The 27,449-nt window shown below is 36.1% G+C and overlaps 1 protein-coding gene across 1 annotated transcript in view; it reads left to right on the forward strand.

The window, feature by feature from the left end:
- The first annotated feature begins 1,422 nt into the window (after positions 1–1,422).
- Positions 1,423–27,449, forward strand: part of LOC134655967 (hemicentin-1-like) — a 230,413-nt gene continuing 204,386 nt past the window's right edge. The window contains exon 1 of the mRNA XM_063511482.1: positions 1,423–1,599. Within this exon, the coding sequence (XP_063367552.1) occupies positions 1,497–1,599 (103 nt within the window). The 5' untranslated portion in view covers positions 1,423–1,496. The remainder of the gene's footprint in view (positions 1,600–27,449) is intronic.

Raw genomic sequence — 27,449 nt, forward strand, 5'->3', positions numbered from 1 at the left:
TTAAATTAAATACGTAATTTAATGATTATAGTACAAATACAACAAGCCAACAAAAGTTACTTGAAGCATAAAACAAGAATAGAAAAGAAGTTTTTCGACGACAGGAGTTATTATTTCAGTAAACTTATTTGATAGATTGCTCGGGAAAACAAACGAATGGAAAAAAAGCCTAAATAGAAAGACAAGATAATATGTCTTCAGTATTTACCTGCACAGTTATATTCCTAAAATAATAGGTCCTATATAGTTAATATTATGTTCAAGGTAAAATACATGACGTATATTCTTAAGCTTTTCGCGAAATAGCTTCTTATTAAGTACTTTGTCGTTCGCTGAATTGAAATAGGGAACAATTTAAGGAACTTTTGGAAGGAGAATCAATTCATGTTTCTATAGGTTTTTCGGTTTCAATTCATTTCGTCATTTCAATATTTGAATAATAACAAAAACATTGTATCTACCTTCAAGCCTAAATCTGAAAATTAATTTTCAAGTTATTTTGTTATTCAGATACATTTTAGCTTAGGACAGAATAACAAAACGATTACCTTTATCCGTTACTCTAAATGTAAGGCCTGAGTGGACGCTCAAGTTGGGCGTGCAGCGGGGCGGGGCGTGCGGCGTGCATGTTAAACAAATGCAAGCGGCCTTAGTGCACGCTGCTCAAATCACTTGTGAGCCCGACGCCACGCTGCACGCCCCGCCGAACGCTCCGCTTCGAGCGTCCACTCAGGCCTTACACTAACTTCCTTCAAAAAAGTTTTTATAATTGTCCCGAATTTCCTTCACCATTGAGTTTATTATATTCCAACCGTGTGTCGTTCCCGTTTGTGTTTCAAAAGAAATGACGCCCTCACTCTGTTCCAGGTGCCGACGGCGTGGCTAAAACACTCCTGAATAATTCAAAGCGATATTAACCCAGTCCCGAACGGCTCGTGCGTGATACAAAACTGCGCGGTACTTAATGTTAAGACGATTACATATTATTCTAACATTCTACTCGAGTTTGATACAGCAAATCCGGTTTTATTAATTTAATAGCGCGGAGTAATATTACTAGTAAAACGGATGTGCTTCAGGAAGTAGGTAATTAAAGTTTAATCTAGTTATACTAATTAAAAGCCTGTGTAGTTGGAAATATAATGTTAACGTTTGAAATAATTAAGTGAAAAAGAGTTTGATCATGACTATAATACAAAATTAATCAAAAAGTTGCCGCGATAAACTAAATCCGGACTCTTTAGTTACTTCGTGTGTAAATAAAATAAATAAAACAATAGTGTAAGGCAACACAACAAAGTCTAAAACATGTAATTATAATAGAAGACGGACGCATAAATGCTAGAATTTTTAAAATTGAATATCTAATAACTATAAGTGTATACGTAGCTATAAATAGTACCAAAAACGACGTATCAAAGACACAAAAGAAAAATAAAACAAAATGGCCGTGTACCCAGGATAAACAAGATGGGGGATTAGTGTGTGCAGTGAAGATGGGAGTTTTGAGGACGTTGACCCGCCACGTGGTGCTGGTGCTGGTGTCGGCGGCGCTCGTGCTCGGGACTGGAGAGTGGAGCGAAGATGCTGAGGATCTCGGTAAGTGAGATTATTTTCTATGAAGCTAGTTAATTCTAGGCATTTTATGTTGCTAGGCAGAGTGATAGCCGGTGGACTAAAATGTTAACAGAGTGGTGGCCGTTTTCGGATGACAGAAGCGCCTGGGGTCCGTTTGGCTCGTTGGGCGGACGACATCCGGAAGATTGTGGGTCACTTCTGGATGAGATTAGCTCAGGACCGGGACAAGTGGCGTACTAGAAGAGAGGCCTATGCTCAGCAGTGGGCGATAAAGGGCTGATATGATGAATGATGATGATGTGATGATGAGTTAATTCTAGTAGTTAAAATCACCGAAAAGGGAATAAAGCAAAGCTACAATCTGCCCACGGGCGCAGAAGAATTGTAAGGCAACCCCTCTTGCCCCTACATCGTTACAACCTTTACGGTCCCACTTTCTTCGCAAGAACTCACAAAATACAGCTGCTGCGACAAAAGGCGCAAGGAGCGTCAGTGCTCTGCTTAAATCATGAACATACTCTATGATTCACATTCAACTTTTTTTGATGGATACATTTATTGGCGTCTAAAGATATGCGGGGACTTGTGTGTATTTATAGTACAGTCGTAGTCCTTTCTCTTAAAAAAAAAAACAAATTAACGTTCATTTGTTTTTTTTTTCTTGTGATTCTAACAGACAAAGAGAGTACTTATGGGTCAACGCGTATTATCATAGCGTCCCACAAGTAAAGTCAAGTGGGGTGGTAGGGACAAAGTGGGCAGAGGGCCTCTTAGGTACCTATTGTGTGTAACCTAATCATTTACTTTTACAAAAACGTAATTGGGCCTTAAATACTTGTAAAGGTTACTTAAACGTACTTAGGTCAACAAACGATATACAGGTTTGAAATTGTGTCATTTAAAAATAAGTATATAGCTTAACATGTTTGGGTCTAAATCCTTTTGTGGATTACAGTGATACTTAGGGATATTTATACCCCAATTTGAATATATCAAACTATATACATACTTGTGATGCTGATTATTTTTATTAATTACTTCACAAAAACTCTGTACATACGAACAACCATTCAATCATATTGAAATAGACTAATCTTGTAATATCGTTTCGTAAAGTTGAAACGAGGTAAATAAAAACCGATAAAAATAGAAATAGTACGGCTATAAATTTAACCCCTAGAAATGTAAGGGGTCGGGCCTTGACCCACTGCGTAGCGGCAGGTAATTCCTCACACGACGAATTGTTTTTGTACATCGCGTTCTGAATTACTAGGCAATTGGGAACGACGACTTTACCTTCACTTGTTTTTAATGTTTGTTTGTTTCTTTCTTATGTAAGAAGCGCCCGGTAACTTTTAGATCGATAGATGTACGATATTCAGATGATTGTGGGCAGTGGCGTAGCGCGAACTACAAGTAATCTAGCCGTGGGCGAAGTCGCATCTGCGAGGCCCTTTTCTTTCACTGTACCCAAAGGGGTCTCGCACGAGGCCCCAATTGGGCCGCGAGGCCGTGGGCGACGGCCAACTTCGCCCACGCCTAGCTACGCCACCGATTGTGGGTCACTTTTGCATGATGTTAGCTCGGACGAGTGGCCTATGTTCAGCATAGGGTGATAAGAGCATGTTGAACACTGTTTCTGTTAAAATTTCTATGAAATTATGACGTTTAAAATAACACTTGCACAGTCTGTGCTATCAAAATCGCCGCCAACTTAGCTTGGTCTAACTCTAGGAACGTTGGCTCATCGTTGGCTTTTTTTTTTCATAAAAAGTGGTGATACGGTTATGTTTTAGATGTAATTCAATAGAGTCGCATTTGCGCTCAAGTCCCGCCAGAGAAAGTTTATACGGCAATAATAATATTTGATTACATTAGTTGGAACTGTATCGTAAATTCAGTGTAAACTGGCAACCGTAATACTCGCGGGTGTATTTTTAAGTTCACTGAACTATGATCGCAGCCGCAAAGCACAAAATATAGTACTTAGTTGTTTGAAAGATATATCAATTCATTCGTAAAACATCGTAAAGGCTAATTAATACGTAATGGAATTTTATCGCGAAAATGTCTTCACTTAATTTAAAACGAGGGGTCTAAATTTAAGAGACTGAAATAGGCAATTTTAACATGACACTCTCAAAGGAAATGTTACAAATCACAAATTTATAATTAAATGCAACACAATCGGCAATTTCAACAGCTTTACAGTAGAAATGGAATTACTTTTGCTGTCTTATTGTAACTTTTATTTTGTTTTTTTTTTATGGTTTTAGTTGCTGGCTGTTCTAAATTCGCACTAAAACACTGCACTTTAAAGTCACTATTATCATTTTACTTCACTACTATAACACTGATCTTCACTGATATCACTTTCACCATATTTTTGGATACTTGAGGAACTAATTTACAGTATGTACAATATTATTATGCGGCAGTTTTAAATATCTACAAAGTGTTGGTTAGCCGATCAGAAGATGAGGTTATCTTTATGGCCTACTACAACATTGCTGTAACTTCAGCATTGGCTGGCTGGCACTTGTCGCTGAGCTTCAAGTTATACAGGTTTTTTAGCATTAACTTCAGCATTTGGCTAAATATATTTAAGGAGATTAAATGGCATAGTAAGTTTTTGTAATTTAATTTTATTTAGTTTGCTTTTAATCTTATCGCTAAAGAGCGATCTGCTTCAGACAAACATTCGGTTCTATGTTTTGTTAGGATATTTTTAATCGTTTCTGTAATTAGTTTTATACTTATCTAACCACTGGCATTGCTTTCCACAATTCATTCACAAAATCAATAATGCCAATTAGACTCATTCTTACCCGAACCGTTTATTATACAATACTATCAACATTTTACATCACGCTATTTTAGAAAAAGTATTCAATCCTCTAATTCATTGCTAAGTGCTAATGTAATGACTATCAGTAGGGTAATAAATAAAACCAAATCAAGTTTAAATCAAAATTAATGGCGTCGAGACTTACGTGCAATGAGTCTGCGCTTTTATTTGCATATAGTATAGAAAGCATGGTTGGTAAGGGTATGTTTAATATAGTTTTTTTATGTGTTTAATATACCTAAGTGAAAACAAACTTTTTGTACAAGTCGAAAACTATTTCAAACATGTCTGAAAATGCAATGGTGTCTAAGGTCATTATGATTATTGAAATGATATACCGTAAAATGGGGTGAGTAGGGTTCGCTGGGAGAGTTGGGTTATGAATGGGGAGAGAAGGGGTGAAAGGGGAGTGAGATGGGATTTTAAGGCTACTGCTACAAAAATAATGTATTCCAATTTAAAATGGATCTATCGCATTAATTATTAAATAGTAATACTCATAATAGCAAAAATCGATCCAACAATCTTCCAAAATCACCTTTGTATGAAATCCCATCTCACCCCAATTACGAGGGACTACGGGGTGAGGTGGGATTTCCTGTTTATCGTCAAACTTATGAAATGGAACTACCCAAAAAAAAAAAAACTAAAATACAAACGTCCGGTACTATAAAAACTGTATTATAAAAACTGCAATTCAGACGTCAATTAGCAAAGCGGCCCTATGATATTGTCAGCATTACACCGTGGGCATATCAATATAACATCGAGCATTACAGAAGAACAACTCTTAAACAGGCCTCCTATACAATTCGTGAAAATACTTTCTCATAACCTATAAAATATGTTTGGAGCCGACCTAAAAAGTAATCGTTCGCAACTATCTCGGCACCTCTCCAAGAATACCAACATACGTTTGCCCGTTCAGTCTAACGCTGCCTTTGCCATTCTACCTAAAGTCAATAGAAAACTTCTGCAATTTAAAATTGAAGCCTACCTTTTGAATGTGACTTTTGTCCAGGAGTAATCTTTGATCGGTTAGGCATTTCAGCGCATCGGGCTATCTGATATTTTTTTTATCAGACCTTTATGCTCTAGATGTTAAAGTCGCGATTGTTTTGACTATTATCTCCGATTTGACTGTTCCAAGGAGCTGGTTCGCCGGTTGGCTGAGAGCCAGACAATTTCTTTGTCTTGTCAAGGCGGACTCGAGTGCCATTGGCGCGGATATACCCATTATTTGGGAACTTATTGAATTCCCAGGAATTAACACGTGGTCTGCGTCGGAGGAGATATTTTATTATCTGCTGCAGGCGCTGAGAAGGCCCGGTCATAAATTTAAGGCCGACATAAAATTTCTGCTAAATGCTTTCCTCCGGAAGTGTTCCTATGCAATGGTTTTAAATGAGTTTCTCGGAAATTACGAGCCAAGTTAAAGATTTTGACTTCTATTAAAATTTCTTAATAAACTTCGGTTAGACTCTAATCGGTCGAGGGAGAACTCCGTCTTTCTATAGAGTCGTGAAATGTATTGGGCCCCATACATTCCACGACTCTTCACTTTCCGCACAAACTACATATATTAGAGTGACCATCATCGTCCTAGCACCATCCCGGCATTTTGCCACGGCTCAAATTTCCATAGTAAAAAAATATTATTTAAAATTCTGTATGGCAACTTTTAGAAAGGGACAGAGATTTTCTTTGGGCGTCGCATTCTGCATGTTTTCCTTTTTTATTCAGAGTCAAGTGAAAATAAACTTTAAACCAATGACAATAGAGTAGGTATATACTTCACTTATTGACTTAATGCCAGTAATAACTCTTGTTAGTATAAAACCTTCTTGTTACGTACTTTAAATGACGGATTGAGGGATTAGAATGATGCGCTTCACTCACTATCAGTATAATGTCATTATTTTGTCATTACTTCAAAAATATTAAAAATGTTTTATAACTTCATTATCGTCCGTCATTCTTTCTGTTTTTTTTTTTATTTCATCATCCGTAATAAATTCATTGTCAGTAGTAATATCATTTCTAGAATCATTACTTTGACATAACTCCAATACTGACGGAAATTATTTAAATAAACTTCATTACTTGCCGTCATTCCTTCATGACAATCCCTACACTATCACTAAAAACGTCATTCCTTCAAAGTAATGTCATTATTCATGATAGTGTCCGGTCCATATAAGGTTTGGTAATGTTAACCGATGTTTTCGGAGCTGAACGCGATGATGTGAACTAAACAGGAACTTTATGCTTTTGACGGTTTAATAATTTCTCTGTTTCGCAACTTTTATAGGTGTCCGCGAAGTTGTGGAGGAACTTTAATAATTTGACGCGGTTGCCGGCTACATATTGTTGGCGCTTAAAACATTTTAATTCCACTTGTAGACAGTTGAATAAAGTCGGTAACACCGGAAGCGACAGTCAGGGTTGTCACATAATTATAATTGATTTCCTGTATTTGTTTATATCGGGTCCCTATTGTTTCCTAAAAAGTTTTAAGTCATAATGTATTGTTTGCCTCGTTATGTTAGTCATAATTTATTTGGTTCAGAAACGCGTCACTTTTCAGGATTGCCATAAAACAAACCTAACCTAACCTAATCTATCTATAGGATAAACTTAAAAAATCCTGAAAAGTTAACGGTTTCAGTTTTAGGACTAATGATAATATGAAAAACAGTACATTATGACTTAAAACTTTATGGGAAAAAAGGGACCCTGTTTCTATCATTGCTTTGCGCAAATGAAAAAAAAAAAAACCCTGTATTATTCGGCCAGGTAAACGATAGTAAGTATATTCTTATACCTCATGTTATTATCACTACATAGTATAAAACAAAGTCGCTTACCGCTGTCTGTCTGCCTGTCTGTATGTATGCTTAGATCTTTAAAACTACGCAACGGATTTTGACGCGGTTTTTTTTAATAGATAGAGTGAGTCAAAAGGAAGGTTTATGTATAATTTGTTAACCCGTGCGAAGCCGGGGCGGATCGTTAGTTAATTATATTTTGCATGCAATAGATACCTACTTTTAACAGCAGATAGCGAGCGAGTCACTTAAGGTACTCGTACAAATTTATTAGTGGTAAAATAGGTCAACAGTCTTATTATGTTTAAAAAACTCGTTTCCCTCACATTTTTAACGATAATTGGTTGTTGTTAAAACATCACCCTACACTGTATGTTGGAAACTCAACCCCAACCCAGATTGATACGATGCGTATACTTTAATTAACAGGAGAGTAACAATGTACCCGAAATTTTCGTCAAAGTAAGCTTGTCCGTCATAAAATCCGGTTTAAACCGGTTTTTGGCAGCCCTGGACCTGTATCCTTACTAGGAGTTTAACGCGCGACTGGGTAAACTCACTCACTCTGTCTCTCACTCGTATATGTTATAAGTTATATTGGTGCGAGCGAGATGTACTGCGAGTCGATGCAGACTCTGGCATCTACGGCTGGGGTATTTTCATGGTAAGGGTACCGGCCGCCACATATTTTGTTTGTCGAAACTGCGGGCTTAACCGGGAGAAATTAATTATTTGCCTGCCGTAATTACGTAGTTCAGGTTTGGTTGCGATGCAACTCAATATGACCCAGTTTTTTGCTGCATGTTTACTTTTAAATTTTAGTTAAAATGTTGTTTTAACATTTTATAATTCTTCGAACAACGTTGCTTTAATCTAGTGTAATATGTTCAGTTTTTCTTGGTAACTCTAAAAATAATACTGTGTAGTATATTCATTTCCCATTTTTCTGGAGACTTTCTTTATAATGTAAAAAGCGGCCAAGTGCGAGTCGGACTCGCCCATGAAGGGTTCCGTATTTAGGCGATTTATGACGTATAAAAAAAAACTACTTACTAGATCTCGTTCAAACCAATTTTCGGTGGAAGTTTACATGGTAATGTACATCATATATTTTTTTTAGTTTTATCATTCTCTTATTTTAGAAGTTACAGTTTAGAAAAAAATGATATTAGAAACCTCAATATCATTTTTGAAGACCTATCCATAGATACCCCACACGTATGGGTATGATGAAAAAAAAAAATTTTGAGTTTCAGTTCGAAGTATGGGGAACCCCAAAAATTTATTGTTTTTTTTTCTATTTTTGTGTGAAAATCTTAATGCGGTTCACAGAATACATCTACTTACCAAGTTTCAACAGTATAGTTCTTATAGTTTCGGAGAAAAGTGGCTGTGACATACGGACGGACAGACAGACGGACAGACGGACAGACGGACAGACGGACAGACTGACAGACAGACAGACATGACGAATCTATAAGGGTTCCGTTTTTTGCCATTTGGCTACGGAACCCTAATAAAAAAAAGAGCAGAGATATGTTTGTATCGATTAGAGGTCAGTTAGTTTTTTTGAAGGAGGTTTTGAGGCAATAAGGCGTTTCATAACTTTCATATCGTCCAAATTGCAAGTATATGGGCCCGATTCGGATTTTGTAATAGACATCTATTAGATATCTTTTAGACATCGCCAAGATACGATAACGATATGTTTAAGATCTAACCTGTCAAATTTGACATTTCCGCGATTCTGGAGATACTCTTGAACGATTTCCAGAAGATATTACTTAGAGATCTAATTCACATCTAATAGATATCTAACACGATCTATAGTAAAAGTGACATTAGTTACCCGAATTGCGCTGCAAAAGAGAACTAGTTGAAATCTAAACTATAACGTATCTAGAATGCATCTCGAACGTCTCGTCTCTTGTGAATATCTTGAAGTTCGAATACGGCAGTATGTTTCTATGTACTTTCTATCAAACCAAAACCAAAAAGCGGCCAAGTGCGAGTCGGACTCGCCCATGAAGGGTTCCGTATTTAGGCGATTTATGACGTATAAAAAAAAACTACTTACTAGATCTCGTTCAAACCAATTTTCGGTGGAAGTTTACATGGTAATGTACATCATATATTTTTTTTAGTTTTATCTTTCTCTTATTTTAGAAGTTACAGGGGGGGGGACACACATTTTACCACTTTGGAAGTGTCTCTCGCGCAAACTATTCAGTTTAGAAAAAAATGATATTAGAAACCTCAATATCATTTTTGAAGACCTATCCATAGATACCCCACACGTATGGGTTTGATGAAAAAAAAATTTTTGAGTTTCAGTTCGAAGTATGGGGAACCCCAAAAAATTATTGTTTGTTTTCTATTTTTGTGTGAAAATCTTAATGCGGTTCACAGAATACATCTACTTACCAAGTTTCAACAGTATAGTTCTTATAGTTTCGGAGAAAAGTGGCTGTGACATACGGACGGACAGACAGACGGACAGATGGACAGACAGACAGACATGACGAATCTATAAGGGTTCCGTTTTTTGCCATTTGGCTACGGAACCCTAAAAACCAAACCAACTCAAACTTACATTGTGACATCAAATTATCTACTGAAATGATGTTAGTTACGCGTGCATTTTGCTTGTTTTGTGCGACTGACATTATTTAGATATCATTTTGGTATCACAATCTGAATTGGAATTGGCCTCTTGGTCCCACTATCACTTGGTCTTGGTATTATCTAGGGTCCCACTTGCCTGAAAACCAGCCGCACGGTTTGCTCTAGCACTATGCAGAATTCTCCAACCATTTCCAATCCGTTTTCGTCATTGGTTTTTTATGTGACCTATTTTATGCACCTGCGATGTAAAAAAACGTTTTTCCTTTTTTATTTTCCTTCAAATATATCAATGCAGAAGACGCTGATTTTTGTTAGGAACGCGTAAAGAATTGTGAATGATGACTTGTGAATTATGGTTGTGGAAATCTCTTGGGGGAGAACGTGTGGTTTAAAATATTTTTGAATCGATATTATAAGAGTTTTCGGTTCGACTTACTGGATTTTATTCATACCTATACTGGGTCAACCAAATCTTGTCAGTAGAAAAAGGCGGCTTTAAAAAAATGTAGGCGCGAAGGGATATCGTCCCATAGAAAATTTGAATTTCGCGCCTTTTTACTGACAAGATTTGGTTGACCATCTATATGTCTTGATACTTTATCACATTTTAATAAATCAATATTAGAGCATCTCGCTCGCACGTATTGGTGGTCAATATGATAACAAAATAAAAAAAAGTATGAGTACCTACACTACACTCCTCGCAAAGCGATGAGAAATAGCAAAAATTGTGATAAGAATATGTCTACCTCATGTTTTATTCTATATATAAAATGGTTTAGTTTTTAAATACTAACCGGATTGATTTAAGCCTTCAGGATTGAAAGTAACTGGATTTAATGTAATGAATTGACATTAACTTGTTCTGACGCAAATGAAATTCTGACTATTGATACAAACTCGATGGTGAATTACTAAACCTTTTTTTTTTTGTTAGCCTGGTTTAGTGTCCACTGCTGGGCAAAGGCCTCCCCTCCCTTCCTCCACCCAACCCTGTCGTTTGCATTTTCCCGCCAATCCGGATAAAATGCGTTCAAGTCGTCCCGCCATCTCCTCTTTGGTCTGCCTGAACCCCGGCCTGCACCATCGATGGTGTTCCGTGGGTCCCACTCGGTAACCATTTTGGCCCACCTTTCAGGGTGCATGCGGCAGACATGTCCCGCCCAGTCCCACTTAAGCTTAATTTACATTATTCTAAAAGCCTATAAAACTAAGCGTTTACAACATTAGTGACGTCACGAATCATGACGACGAGCCATTATGCAGGATGACTGTAATTTAATTTGTATCGAATTCAGCGCACGAAACGATCGAGCACGTCATTCCATTGACTTACCCAATACCAGCTCGTAAATTGCCTTAGAAAATATGGCCCACTGTACGGCCATAATATCATGGCCCTTTTCATTATGCAGAAACTTAAACATTTGAACATTTTATGATAAGTTTTGAGCTTCAGCTGAGATAATCTAATCTAATCTGTCAAACTAAAACAATTTATTCAGAGAATAGGTTACAAGGCCACTATCACACGTCACGTACGGGCGTTTTAAGTAACTAGTGTAATTCATTACCCTATTTATGTGAAATTTAATTAGATTGTACCAAATTTAACGAAGGCCAAGTGTTCCAAAATATTCGTTTTTTATACATCAGGGGATCAAGATACATTGGCTACCGACTATATTTGCTCGCGATTCTGTAAACAATGTGAACACGGACAGGGCATTAGAGTGATCATTACGCATCAGTTTTCAGAACGTTTAAGGTGTTAGGGTGTGGCGATTGAGCGTACCTGTGATCAGCGCATTACAAGCTTATATAAAATGGGCGTGAATAGCGCGACCAATGTAGACTTTTTGTTTCTATCGGTGATACGAATAAATGTTTATAAATAAGGTACATTGAGGCAACTTCGAAAGCGGAGTAATTTTTAAAATGGCAATTTTCTATGAAAACCAGAAGCACTTCTTACTTTAACAACACTTACGCTACTGCAACGCTTGCTTGCATCTTGCTTACTGTTGCTACAGTAGAAAATGTTTCTAGTTTAGATACTTTTGGTAAACGACGCTTTAGCTACCTACTTAAAAAAAGGATTAAATCAAAAATATATTTTTATAAGTACAGCTGAATGTAGATAAACAATAATAGTCTTAATCCTCACAAGCACCATTTTGAAAAAATATGTGTTTACAAACAGATTTTTTGTTTTGTGTTGGTTAGTTCTTAAGTGAATTCTTGATCTAAATTTCAATGTTTACTCTTAAAACAGGTCATCAGTATACATTTCCGTCTAATATTAGATCTGACATGTGGTCTTACGTATTTTTGAAAATAAGGCCTCAGTCAATCACGTCTTTTGTTTGCGGTAGCCAATATTACATAATTGGCCCGCTCGTGGTAAATTCTAAACAATACCAATCAGTCTTCTGTTCCCGATAATAGCTACGAGAGAAATTACCCTCTTTTCCAAGAGCATAGACAGATATCGGCCGGCGGCGGTGCGGGCCTTTTAACCGTTTAATGATGCATTTTGATATATCTAATCGTGTAGCTTTCTAATCGCTTTTACTTGATCGACATACGGGTTGGAACGATGTTACATAATTGAATAAAAATATTTGCTGACTCTCTCATAAAATGTTATTTTTTTATTAGATTTTCGTAGCTTATGATAAAAATTCCGATTGTATATTTTGTCAAAAAAATATTTACATAATGATTAAATGTTTATTATACACGCAGGGCGTTACAAAAAGATCTATTTATTATTTGAATCATATGACAATGACATTAATCTCCCGTTGAACATTAACGCTGTAAAGGGTCGGAAACGTCAGTTTGTATTGTAAATTCACTATACGCGACAGTAATACATATGATCCGTAAATATGCATAGGGTTAATTCATGATTAACTATCGCGGTAACCAAAGACAGTATTATATCTGTTTTTCCTAAGTTATTAGTAGAGTTCATTTTTGTATGACATATTTTTAAAAGGCTGTTTGTTTTCTAAATAATTAAAAAATTGTAGATACTTTTACTGTTACTCGTGCATGGCGCACGCATTTAAGTTTAAATAGTTTTGACGCGTAGTCCGATCCGTTACCTTTGATACTGACTGTACCTATGTAGATCAAAAGTTCAAATAAACTTGCAAAGTTTATAACGAAAAGCTCAAACAACTTCCGAACTAAGCTATCGTTGAAATGTTTACACCTTTAAAAATGTAGGTGAAAAGGTCAGATAGGTTAAAGATTTAGCAGGTAGGTATTTCGGTCCGGGCAGGCGGCATGTGAAAAACGTTGCGAGGGAGGTCACCGCGCTTTGTCACTATCTGAGGGATTCTGGAACTAGTTGCAATCGATTTCTAGTTCAGCTATTTAACGTAGGGCTTTTATATATGTTCTGCGGTTGAAAAATATAATGCGAACTCTACTGGTTTATTACATTTGTATTGTACCTACGGTAAATGGTATTACATTTTCACAAAAAACTTAAAAGTAGGTGAAGAAAATATCTTACAATATTTGTAAAAAACCTAACTTTAACAGTCAAAAGACCACCAATTATTTTCATTAAATATCTCCAAGCTGAATCGAGAAACTTCCAAACTCCATAAAAAACCTCTCCCATAACTTCACCAGAATAGGTCCCCGTGACGTGAAATCGTTGCGGACGACCGGGGCGAGAGGTCAGTAGTGTAACAACCTTCTTAATCCCAAAAGCCTTAAACACATATGAGGCTCGTGTGGACATACGACCTTTTGAATCACCTCGACGTGTTGTTACTCGTGCACGGCACATTTCAGTTTAAATACCTTTGAGTCCAACCCGTATTCTGTGTACGTTCCGAATTAGATTTTTCACGCGGTAATTCGATAGTGGAAGCTGTTTTTTAACTAGATACAAGGTTGGTTGGAGTTTAAAAAACAATAGATTGGATGGAAAATACAGATGGTATCGTAACGTTTTAATTGAAGTTCAGTTGTACAGTCAGTGGCAGATGTAGTTAAATAAAATATTTCAGGAAATAAAACAAACTAAGAATAAAAAAGCGGCCAAGTGCGAGTCGGACTCGCCCATGAAGGGTTCCGTATTTAGGGGATTTATGACGTATTAAAATAAAACTACTTACTAGATCTCGTTCAAACCAATTTTCTGTGGAAGTTTGCATGGTAATGTACATCATATATTTTTTTTACTTTTATCATTCTCTTATTTTAGAAGTTACAGGGGGGGGGGGGGGGCACACATTTTACCACTTTGGAAGTGTCTCTCGCGCAAACTATTCAGTTTAGAAAAAAATGATATTAGAAACCTCAATATCATTTTTGAAGACCTATTCATATACCCCACACGTATGGGTTTGATGAAAAAAATTTTTTTGAGTTTCAGTTTTAAGTATGAAGAACCCCCAAAATGTATTGTTTTTTTTATGTGAAAATCTTAATGCGGTTCACAGAATACATCTACTAACAAAGTTTCAACAGTATAGTTCTTATAGTTTCGGAAAAAAGTGGCTGTAACATACGGACGGACAGACGGACAGACAGACAGACATGAAGAATCCATAAGGGTTACGTTTTTTGCCATTTGGCTACGGAACCCTAAAAAGTGCATCGTCGCATTCCATAATTTTAAACTAAGTCCTAATAATTTGGGACATTTATTTCAAATTTTTTCCGTTTAATCATATCGTGTGTACCAGTTTTCATGAAAGCATAAATAATTTTCTTTAAATACTGTTTATTTATTTATTTATATCTCCGATTTTTTGATGGAATACAAAATAGCATCGATGTAGACATCGTTTCGTTTTAAATTTGATGGAGTGTAACGAAGTGAAACGTAGGTATGTTAGGTACGAACCTAAAAATATTTGTATTTAAAATCACAGAAAAACTCAGTGATGCGAGAAAAGCTAGCAGCGTTAGACTTTCACTCTATTCGTGGTACAAATAAATCTAACATTTAGGTAAGGTTGAAATTGGCATTAAAATTTTTGTTTTACTTTAAAGTTGTAGGGAAACGATTATAGTCCAGTAATGCAACATTCGATACATATTGCTAAGTTTAAACTACAAATAGTCTTACAAAGATTTAGTCTAAATGGGGTTGAGTCAAGAATTGAAACACTTTAAAAGCACGGCCTACCAAATCTTACCAAGCCAAGAGAAAACGCACTGCCTGCGTTTCCGCGACGCATTTCGTACCTATTTTCGAACCCTCATAGTGTCTGTGCGGAAAGAGAAGAGTCGTGGAATGTACCTATGGGGCCCAATACATTCCACGAATCTTCTCTTTCCGAACAGACTCTAGTTTAAACTTTACATGACACGTCAATGCAATTACGTTCATGCATTATGAATCCGCTGAAATAACAATTACAAAATACTGTCTGTAAAAACATTCCGTCAATTTGAAAACATAATGGAGCCGTATTTAATTTGTCCGCGCATTTATTCCAAAGTTAATGCGAACTAATTAATGCAGTTCAAACAAGCAGATTACTGACAACATTATTTAACGGAGTTGTGAAAACAGCCGCTACATAAATTATCTTGGCCGTATGTTTGCCGGCGTCCCGATTATCGGCAAATGCGGTCATTTTATAAATTTCGATGTGATTGTTTCGTACTTACATATTGTATTTTTATATCATGTGGTGGCAATGGCAAAACTAGCATATGGGCATAAGGACCTACCTTTTTGTAACTAAATGACCACAGTTACTTTTAAATCTATACTCGTGATCTATACTCGTAAAAACTTGTAAGTATACACACATTTTTTGAATACTATCAATATCAATTTCGTAGATTAAAGAACAAAATTTTCAATTGTACTTTTTTCTACGGGACGCAGGAATAGGTTCTTAATCTTATTATGTTTTAGTTTCATTACAGTTTTTTTCTATGGGATGTTTGTTAAAATACAACTTATTTGCCTTGAAATTTTTCGTAAATCGATATTAACATTTTTAACCGATTTATGAAAGCGGTTAGATAAATTATCTCTGCCGTATGTATGCCGGTGTCCCGATAGTCAGCAAATAGCAATAAATGCGATCATTTTGTAGATTTATAATGAACTGATTTTTAGTTTTATTTTATACGCAGTTAGCACCTATTATGTACAAATAAATACTTATTTCTTGTTTGTAATTCACAAAAAGTTTTCTATTCATGAAAAGGTAATGGGCAAATACAAGTACACAGTTAATTTATAATTTTAGTAACTGAAATAGAAGAGAGTAAATAATGTTGGTGTATATATTTAAAGATAAAACAGATAAACAAAAAGATGACAAACAGGGGAGCAGTCTTAAATAATAGGGTTGGTCCCTTCGGAACCCTTTGATTTAATAATGTGCTTTTTTCCTGTACAAGTACCTGGCCATACCTACAGGTTAATTTAATAAAGTGGCCATTAAAAAGGTCGTGTTCAACACGTTTAAATAACGTTTCATGGGTTTTAAGCCTTTAATTCAGTAACCAATAATTAATGCATATAATTAGGTATGTGTAATCATGAAATGGCGGCGTTCCATAATATTTTTTTTTTTTATTTATTATATGCCTAGGAATATCTCAATATGCCCGATTTTACGATCTGCCGCCGACACATATATGAAAATATGGCCTCTGCTATTGAGACTGTGTATACGAGTATTAATTTTCACTTAAATGTTATTACTTTAATATTTTTTTGAAAAGGGTTAAGCTAGAATACAAAATTTTACTGACTTGGAATACATAAACACCCAATTAATTATGCATTGCCATTTTAACAAGTCAACGCGTCGCATTAACACAAGACCGCCATCCACAAAAATGCTAAAATCCTTCTATCAATACGAAGCGTAAACATCCCTTTCGGGTGACCACGTTGCACGGTACAAACGTGTTACAATCGCACACCGTGTGTACTGTGTAGACTAATCTACTATAACCAGTGTAAGTGTACATTTTGATGCCGCTTAGCTGCTAGGGTAGTTTAGCTCAGAGTTCCACTGGTTAGGGGGATAAAGGGAATTACATGGCTGGGAGAAATGGACCGTTTACCGTAATTATCCATTCGCGAGTACATTTCGGGATGTGTAGGTACACATAATTATACACTGGCGAGCGACTGCCGGTTTTCATGTCCTCGACTGTACGCTTGTGCGCGTTTTAGTTGACAGTTGTTGTGGTTAATTTGTGTTTATTACGTAGCTTATGGTAGGCTCGGGGGCCCAATTTGGACGTTTTAATGACAGGGTGGCCGATCCACGTTGATTTTTGACAAATTGTGAATCTTATGACTGGCTTGTAATTTTACATAATTTTATATGAACTATCTGCTAAAATAAAATGTATTTAGCGTATCAAAAATGACAGGTCTTGATTAGACAGTCTGTAATATGTAATAGAAGTTTGTACTGAACAACGGCCAAAAAGGAGAAAGTTTGATAATTCAGGAAGTATGGTCCCACAGAAATCGATTACATTAAAATTTTAAATGGTATACTTAATTCCATTTTTTATTGGGACATAAAAATACAAATTAAACAATAAAACTAAACTACTTGCAATATAAAATTTAAAATAATCTTACAAATATACTTATAAATTAAAACTGCTCCCCAGGTCGCTGTCATGTGTTATGATGCCCAGAAGACTGGCAGCGTTACCTCGTTGGATGGCCAGACTTAGTATATGGTATACTTAGTTTATTTGTGCAGAGGTTATTTATAGAAATTTCTATACAAAGTGATCTGATTTCATTGCTCTTAAGTGTATCCCAGCGTAATGCTAAAAACGAAGAATCGTTTGCGATGAGTTGAGCTCTGTTTAAACAAGTATTCTGAGAATTTAACTGAACGCGAAGTAAGCTAACGAAGCTGAATTGTCCTCGGTGACGAAATACGAGCTGCGGGACGGCGGCTTGAGGCTAAAGAGACTAATCAAAACGTTAAATATGCAGATAAAGAAATGTATAATTATACAGGGTGTCTCTGACCATGGGGCTTTAAATCCAGGGCTCGATTCTACTCGCTAAACTGAGCTACTTTTATTATGGCACGAACCCCGAAATCCCGAATTTTTTTTTTACTTTTTCATACATTTTGGCTGATCAGATGTCGACGTTTTCTATGGAAAGCCAAAAATTTTTCCCCGATTTTAGAGTTGGTCCCATAGTAAAAGTAGCTCAGTTTAGCGAGTAAAATCAAGCCCTGGATTTAAAGCCGGTCAGAGACACCATGTATTTATTTGATGAGTAGATGCGAAATTGAAAGTAAATAGTTATACAAGAAAAGTGTGCAACTATTTTGATAAAATACGCAGCGCAAGTGTTCTTTTGTTTGTCATAGGGATTGCTCCCGGTACTGAGTTTGTATGGAGAGAACCGGGAATTCCCGGGAATACTCGGTTCTCGCCATACAAACTCAGTACCGGGAGCAAACCCTACTTTGTCATAATGTCATAGAAGTTTGACGTTTAAAATAACACTTGCACTGCGTGAACTATCAAAATCGTTGCAGACTTTTCTTGGTCTAACTCCAGGTATCTCTGATTAGGTACGGTCTTGGAAAAATTAATAGTTGAGTTTGTAGATGAGCTGATGAACAAAATGTTCTATTTTGCTTTATATCAGAATACATATATTATTATATTTAAACAAAATGCAGGAGTGCAAATAAAGAGTCCAAAAATATACATGTAATGGGTACTGTTATCAAGAAGTAATAAGTTCTATATTTTTTGGTAATAATCTAACAAGCACGATTGGTACTAAATAATTCGTGAAAATTTTACCGTATTACCATTAGAACATTTACTTATGAACTATGTCGATAATTAGTATACGCGAGTAGTATCCACATTCAATTAATTTATGTTAATTTGCCTTTATAAAGTTTTATCGAACTGTCCATGTTACTCGATGGAAATTTGAGGGATGATCCACTGCAGCTGCCCTAACAAGAGGCTTAGGCTCCGATGGCCAATCGCCAGCGCTCCAGCGCGAACCAACAAAGTTCATTGAACATTTGTAAACCCTATTACAACGACATAAAGTCTACAGATAGTCAGTGGAGTTGCTAGTATGTAGAACAAATCGGAACAAGCATGTAGGTCGGCCATTTGTTTCTGTTTGCAAATACCTAGGACGTTCCCCGCTTCGAGTGTTAATGAATCGGTTAAGTGCTTTTAGTCAATGGATGTGTGGCACGGCATTGCTTTTTCGAGAATGTTTTTAAAGTTCCGTACCATACTTACTTACTCGGTTGGCTCAGCGACCCAAAATGAGACTTGGCCTCCGACACAAGACAGCGCCACTTTTCTCGGTCCTGTGCGACTTGTCGCCAATTGTTGACTTAAAGTTCGCGCAGGGGGCCGATTTTTGAATTTCGATCGCTCGATTTCGATCGCTCGATTTCGTCACTCGAAAATCGGAGGAAAACGGCGAAATGCTGATTTTTGAAATATGAGCGATAGAAATTGGGAATCTAGTGGTATTAACCACTCGTTTTCAATTCTATTAGTAGAATTTACATGCTTAGTAGTGGAAATATTACTGAACGAAATACACGAAATCGAGCGGTCGAATTTCAAAAATCGGCTCCCTGTTTCGCCACTACCATGTCGCTCCAGTGATACCTGGCCTGGCCGCGTAGCCAACGTGACAATCGCTTACGCTCCGGAGCGATCAAAATGCAACTGTCACTGTCGCACTAATATGGAAGAGATATAGAGAGACACAAAGCGATTGGATGGTGAAGCGCAAGCCATCGTCACCTTGGCTAGGCCGCCTGGGGCGTCCGACAGGACGTCCTCTTGCTAGGCGGCCTACGTACGCTCCGATCCTCATCCATTCTTCAATGTAAGTTTAAATAAAATATGCAAACACAACTCAAATATAATCGCAACAATTAGTCTGCGCTACGATATTTATCGTTTAACCGATTACCTATATATTTACATTACACAGGCAACTTAACGCAATTTACTCTAAACAACGCGAAGTTATGTAATTATGTGTTGATAAGAAAAAACCCAAGCAATATCCCGTTCCCATCGAAAGTTTAAATTCTCGGCTGCTATCGAGATTTTTATTTAAGTTAGACGTCGATATAATAAAGTTTTCCGCAACTGAGGGCTATCTCGTAAACTCGTAAGTCTCGTAACAAGCCTGCAGTAGGTACTGTCTTACTAACTTGAATCTAGGACTTACAAGAGCATAATAGTTGCTGCAATGCCTGCAATGCAATATCAATTTACGGTTACTTTACGGACGGGGAAGTTTTTCTTGCGAGCGCGAGTTTGAAGATGTGCGATGTACTTAACATGAGAAATAACTACCTACGCGAAGAAACATCAATGTGAATGTGTTAAACACACTGCAACTGTTTTATCTTATTTTTAGGGTTCCGTACCTCAAAAGGAAAAAACGGAACCCTTATAGGATCACTCGTGCGTCTGTCTGTCCGTCTGTCCCCCCCTTTATCTCCGGAACTACTAAGCTTGTCTAAAATTTTGAAAAAATACACAATATAATGTTATTACTTTAATATTTTTTGAAAAGGGTTAAACTAAAACACAAAAATTTACTGAATTGAAATACATAAACACCAATATTTGTATTGATTATTGACATCTAAATGTATTTTTTTCTATTGACAGTGTATTTAAATTTTATATTATAATTGTAAGACATATATTGATATTGTTAATATTTCAGTCTGTAACTTGTATTTTAAGTGAAATTTGTAGTAGTATTAATGTTAATGTATGACTATGCTTTCAGGTAGGTAGGTTTTTTTTGGACATAAGCATGCGTTTATTTGATAACCGCACGAGACAATTTTGTACACCTGCATAGAGGGTAAAACATAGAGATCAAATGTATAAATTAATGTATCTACCATCTTTCATGTTACCTATGTTTAACAAAATAAATGAAACTGAAACTGAAACTGAAATATAGTTCTTAACCTATAGATGACAGGAAAACCTGTTAGAAATGTGCAGTCAAGCGTGAGTCGGACTTAATGTATGGAACCCTTGGAACGCGAGTCCGACTCGCACTTGGCCGGTTTTTTTTATATTAATAAAAATACTTGTGATGAGACCATTGTTGAAAAGCAGGTTTTCACAAATTTATATATTTATTCAGTTTCACAAATTTAAGCGATTGAATAAAGCCATTTTAGATATTCTTATTCTTTAGTTAGATTGGTAGGAAAAGTGTTGTGTTCAAGGCGCATTTTAAGTATAATAGGATATACGTCGCAATTGATATAGGTATTTAATTGCGACATTCCCTCCATGAGGCGCAAATTGACGGAAATGTGTTTCAATTAGGCATTTTGAATTCTTATCTCGTAAGTGAGTGCTTTGTATATGTAGTATCCAATCTTTATTTTGTTCTTAGTTTTTACACTATTGCAATACAATTACCATGCTGTCCTGTCACCGGTAGTAGGTTTGGCTTATGTAAGTGATTGTTGTTAGTTCTGTTTAGTTTTGGATTAAGTCTTATCTCTTTCATGTATGCAATGTGTGTGTGTGGGTGTGTCCGTGTGTATGTGACGCGTGTTACTTAAGTATATGTTTTTATTACATATCTATTTGTGAGTTCCTGTAATTGGCTCTATACATACATATATATATATATATCTATTTAAGATTCCATTGTCATTTAGTTAGCTGTTGGATCTCCTTATGTAAATAAATAAAATAAAATATGGCTGTGTTAAAACGGTCCTTTGCCGTACCTACCTACTAACTAGTGGCTCTGTGAGCTGTAGACCTCGCGAGCAGAGCTTAAAACTGAATAAATGTATGGCAAAAATATTTATTAAAATATAGGTATAGTACATATAATATAAACAAAAAATTTAAAACTACATAAAGCTACAAACAAAAATTAAACGAATACGCTTAACCCGCGCTTGATAAATAAAAATTACGTAATTTTTAATTTTTTCAAAATAAAAAAAAATAAAATAAAAAACAACTATACGAAATTTAAGTATAAAAAAATACAAAAAGTTATGTAGCAGTATACAATTACTGGGGATGGAACCAGGGACCTGCCATGCAAACAAAAAAAGCGAACGTTTGCAAAATACGCCATTATAGTTCTTACTAAAGCTGACGAAATTTAGCTACTTATTCTCAAGTAAAAACTAAATATCTAAATACCGCCAAAACCAGCGATACAAATTTTCTGAATTTTTGGCCATTTAATCTATAAACATATCTCAAAAAGAAAAAACTCTTATGATACCGATACGCCTAATTGTTTAGGCGGGAGCTATCACGACTCCGCCATTTTGAAAAACCGGATCGACAAAAAAAATTTATTTAGTCATAGAATTCGGTCACAAAATTGCACGAAAATCGGTTAAGAATTGCGACCTGTAGAGGAGAACATCCGGACATACAAAAGCAAAATGCCCGAGTCAAAACGTAGACCTTCGCTACGCTTCGGTCAATTATGAATAGGTAATATGTACCTCGACTAGTTGAACTAAAAAAATCGACTGCCTCGAGCGTTGTGTAGATCTGGGTGCGCCTAGCCAAGAGGCCAATCGTATGCGCTACAACAACAAAACACTATTTGTCTCTCTATCGCAATAATATGTGATAGAGAGACAGAAAGCGTTTCGTTATTATAGCGCAAACGATTGGCACCTTGGCTAGGCCCCCTGATCAGTTAATAAATCGAGATGCATCGTCTTGGCTCCCCAACAACCTAAAGTGAAGACGGTAGCTTTGAGTATGCAGAAACTTTAAAAATTATAGGAATCCTTCTAGAGGCTTTCTAAGGACCACGCCATCTTAACTGACACACTGCCTTATAGGTACTTTATAATGGGTTTTGGCAGTGCAATAAACAAATACTTCTCTACATGCCCCAAAAGCATAACTCGTCGAAAATAGTTTGAAAAGTTCGCATTTAAATTCCACAAGAAAGACTCGCGGAAGAGTTTCCAGCTGTCACGGGCAGCGGCTCCAGCGTGTGGCGGAGCTGGCTGTATATTCCCATTCCTCAACAAGCACTTGCGAATAGATTACTCATGATGACCCGCGTAACTGTAGATCCAAGACCCGTATTGTCTACTAGTAGTCGGAGAGCACAATACTCTGGTTTTGACGAGCCTTCGATTCGCTGTTGCATGACAAGCGATCAGCATAACATCACTGGCGACGCGCCAAACAATTACTTTGTCTCGTCAAGAACGTTCCTCGACTGATGGAGCCAGAACGCCGTCAACTGTCTTCGACGTTTATCTTTTAATGGATTTTTAAACGTAATCGGAACGGTGTCTTGATGACAAAAGAAAGAGCGTTTCCGTGCAAGCTGGATTCCGGTTTTACCTAGTTCGTGATGACGCGAGGAAAACTGCATGAATAAAACAGCGCTTACAGGATTTTATAGCGTGTTTATTGTTCCGATAAGATGTTACTACCCTGAAATATATTGCTAGTAAAAAAGGTAAAAACTTGAGTAAAGTAAAGAAATGAGACTCGGACTCAAGCACAGTCGATCATTGTTTTATCAAGACATTTTAATTTGTTTGGCTGAGAAATATTTGTCAGGAGTTGTCCGACCGATTTAAAAAAAACCCCCTAAGCACATCACTGTTAGTACTCGAGTTATATTAATACCAGTTAGAGGAAACCCCACTAGGTGGCATTTAAATCAATAAAGAAAAACTCAATGACATTGAATTAACAGTTTTTCGATCAGGTCACGTGTCCGTCTTACGTCTTACGGTCATCACAAAAAGTGCACAGCGCCGCTAAAGAAGTTTTCACTTCAAAAATAGGCAACTGTGTAAGTGCCGAAATCATTGGCACAACTTTGTTTACAAGAGAAAATATTTAGTAAATATCCGTTATAAAAGGGATAAACAGGTGTCATTATTCAGATTAACCTACGTCGAAAAAGTAGTAAAATTATTATTTATCCGGTCTTTAAAAGACTTTTAAATATAGTTTTGACAGAAGAAACGAATAACTAATAACTATAAAAATGTTTCTGATCCGTCCTCGAGGTCTATTCAGATAGTATATAATTTCTTTGTATCAAACTGTTTTAGATAACAAATCACGCACCTAAATCATTTATGCAGGGACCTTTTATCGCGTTTGCTTACACGAGTACATAATCAATAATCATGGAATTTTCAATCAATCAATCAACTCCGTTCCTTTGAAAAGCTTACTTTGATGTAATGATCAGTCAGTCAGTCACTCGATACAATAATTGCTCGATAGGCAACGTTACGCGAACGCCGTAAATTAACCGCCGTGACTCGTTTGCGGCCGTTCAGTGGAATTTTATATTTGTTTTACAAATAAATGAAGGTGATATCGATTGTTACTCTAAGATAATTATTATGTTTTTTCATTGGATTGAGATAACTTGATTACTATTTATTTGTAGAAACTGAAGATTCTGCTAGTTTGCAAAACAACTTAAGACGATAATGAACGACCGCTTCATCATATAAACGTAGTCTCCATTTCCCTCTCTGGATATTGACAATATGGATTTACATTATTGTAAGAGACAGCAGGTTTAAAAAAAATTAAGGAAATTGTTTATCGTAACTAAATTAAAAAAATACATCAAACTGTACAAAAATATTTTCCATAATGTCAATATCCAGGGAGGAAAATGGGGACTACGTTTGTAAGGAGAAGCCATCCTCCACTATCCTCTGAATAAAAACTGAATAGAAGTAAAACTGAACAGTCTTTCTAATAAAAATATTAATACCCTTCGCGTGGCATACATTAAGTTTTTGGAATATCAACTTAGTGTGAAATAATTAAATTTAACTACACAACCCGCTGCTGGTTAATTGTTGAATACCTATCTTAGAAATAATTGCAAATAAGATATAAAAAACCAAGCACAATTTTGAAGCTAGCAATGAAAATCACTTTATTTATTTTATTTTATGTTCCTTTGTTTGATTTATTTTGTTTGGTTTCTCGATGATATTATCAAAACATTGCGGTGATCCGTCCAATTTTAATGACGTTGAACAGTTTGTGATAGGTATCGAGCAAAGTGAGAATTTATTCAAGCAGCTGAAAAATGTGGCCAGGTACTTTATACTCGTAGTTACACAAAATTACAGCTGTCTACTTCATTTTAAATTTAGATATTTTATTTCGAGTTTTTAACCATAAGAACAATTCGAACGTATACTATGACATCAAAATGATATCTAAATGATGTCGTTTAGTAATTATTCGTGCGTCCATTGTGTTCGCTCTTGTTACAGCTAGCACAGGTTATTTCGTTCATTCGTTTCATTCTCATGTCTGTCTGTTTCTTTAATGACCTAGTGGCATAGTGGGTAGTGACCCTGCCTGTGAAGCGGCAGTCCTGGGTTCGAATCCATAAGGGCATTTATTTGCGTGAAGAGCACAGATATTTTTTCTTGAGTCATGGTTGTTTTCTATGTATTTAAGTATTTGTATATTATTTATATCGTTGTCTGAGAACCCACAACACAAGCATTCTTGAGCTTACCGTGCTAGGGCTTAATCGATTTGTGTAAAAATGTCCTATAATATTTATTTATTTATCTATTATGTCTCTGAATTCCAGTCTGTCTTTTTCTCATTTTGTCTTAATTGTACAGTTACCTGCAATAATATGTTGTACAACAAAGGCCGTAAACAATATTGACACGATCTTATTTTTAGAGCCATAAGAGAGTGCCATATATTTATGTGGCCTTCGAAGAGTAACATGTTGTAGAAGCTGACTGACGTTCAACTCGATGCTAAACAGCTAAACATTTTAACGAAGACACTAAACAAAGCCATTTTCATCGGTATTCGAAGCAAAGTTTTAGACTTTCCATCAGCCCGAGTGGTATTGAGAGCAAACTACCCCCTGCCGGTGACACAAGGTCCCGACAAGTGGAGCCCTGAGACCAGTTAGGGGCCCGGGGGACCGGCTAACGAGGTCCCTGTTTACTTGAATGAATCATTGAGGCGCGGGGGCAACTGTTAGTAAAAAGGTTCCTACTTTCAAGTTAATGATGCGTTTGAGTGTTTACAGTCTCCATCAGATATATCGGAGCGGCCAAATTGCTCATAAATATCCGAACACGCCTCTATTGCCAAGGCGTTAGAGTGCTTGTTCAGATATTTTTGAGCACCTTGGCCGCTCCGATAGAGGATGGCGACTGTACAGTCGACGCCAAAGATATGTTTACATTTCTCGCCTTGTCACAAAGGAGTAAGGTGCAAAGTGTAAACATATTTTTGAAGTCGACTGTACAGTGATAATAGGAATCAAGTAGTAGATATGACTGTTATTATTTGACTTGCCCTGGCAAACTATTTAAATGCGTATTGATATTACGATCCTTGTAAATTATAGGCTTGTAGGTAATAATTGTTACTCGATATTTGCTTATGTATGTCTATGTATAGTTCTCTGTTTATGTTAGCGTAGGCATGTAGCAAATACAATTCAAAGGTATTTAAATTCTGTGATGTGAATTTAGTGGGTATTTATTACATTCAGTTTTACACTTTAACGTCAAATATTGCGCAAATGCGTGTATGTTTTTGTAAAATGTAATTTATTAATGCATGCAAACCAGAATATTAAATTCTAGTAGTTACATACCTAAATACATCAAGCACTGGATTCAAAGCAATTTAATAACCTTTGATAAAATATTTATGTATGTGTGATTTGAAATCATTTAATATAAAACACAAGTCGAGATATGCAGACATTTGCTATGATATACCTACTTACCTACTCAACTCAACCTTTGACTGTCTCAATTAATCTCAACTTTAATAGCTATTGTTATAATATTGGAATTCAATTCATATCACTTACGCTAACCATTAATCGAAGCACATTCGATACGGCTTAGGCAAGTTTCTGTAAACTTCTGACAGTTTCAATTAAAAGCAATATATTTGTTTCGGTAACTTCATTAATCTACTCACAAACTCTAACAATAATGTTTTGTCTATCATTTTCTGCTTACCCATTCTAAAATAAATTGAGTTTGCCAGTCATCCATGTTATTTAAAACTTTTCTTAATTATTTAGAAAGAAAAAATTTTTTTTAGACCGCCCAGCATTTTGTTATTTAGAATTCGTAGACAAAGAAAGCCTAATTAATCTAAATTAGGATTTAAAAAATGTTAACTACGCAAAAAAATACATACAAAAATAACTGTGTTAAAACTAAGTAGGTACACTTAAAAGCAAAGAGGCACTTTGTACAAAAATATATTCTTGGTTGTACCTAAATGGATTATATTTGGCAACTACGAGTAATTAGCTAATAATCCGAGTAATTATTTAGGTACCTAATTATTATTATTAGGATCACCTAAAATAGCGTACCTATCTTAATTAACCTCAAAGATGTCTTGGCAGTCATGATTAAGATATTGTAGGTAATCTAAAGGCAAGTCGCTCGGGAACTCATCAACTATTCATATAAATACTATTTCTTCTTTGAGCTTCAGAGCTCTTACATGAAGGCCGATTCCAACTTACATTCCGATATCAA

This window comes from Cydia amplana, chromosome 17 (assembly GCF_948474715.1).
Source record: "Cydia amplana chromosome 17, ilCydAmpl1.1, whole genome shotgun sequence".
NCBI classification, from domain to species: Eukaryota; Metazoa; Arthropoda; class Insecta; order Lepidoptera; family Tortricidae; genus Cydia; species Cydia amplana.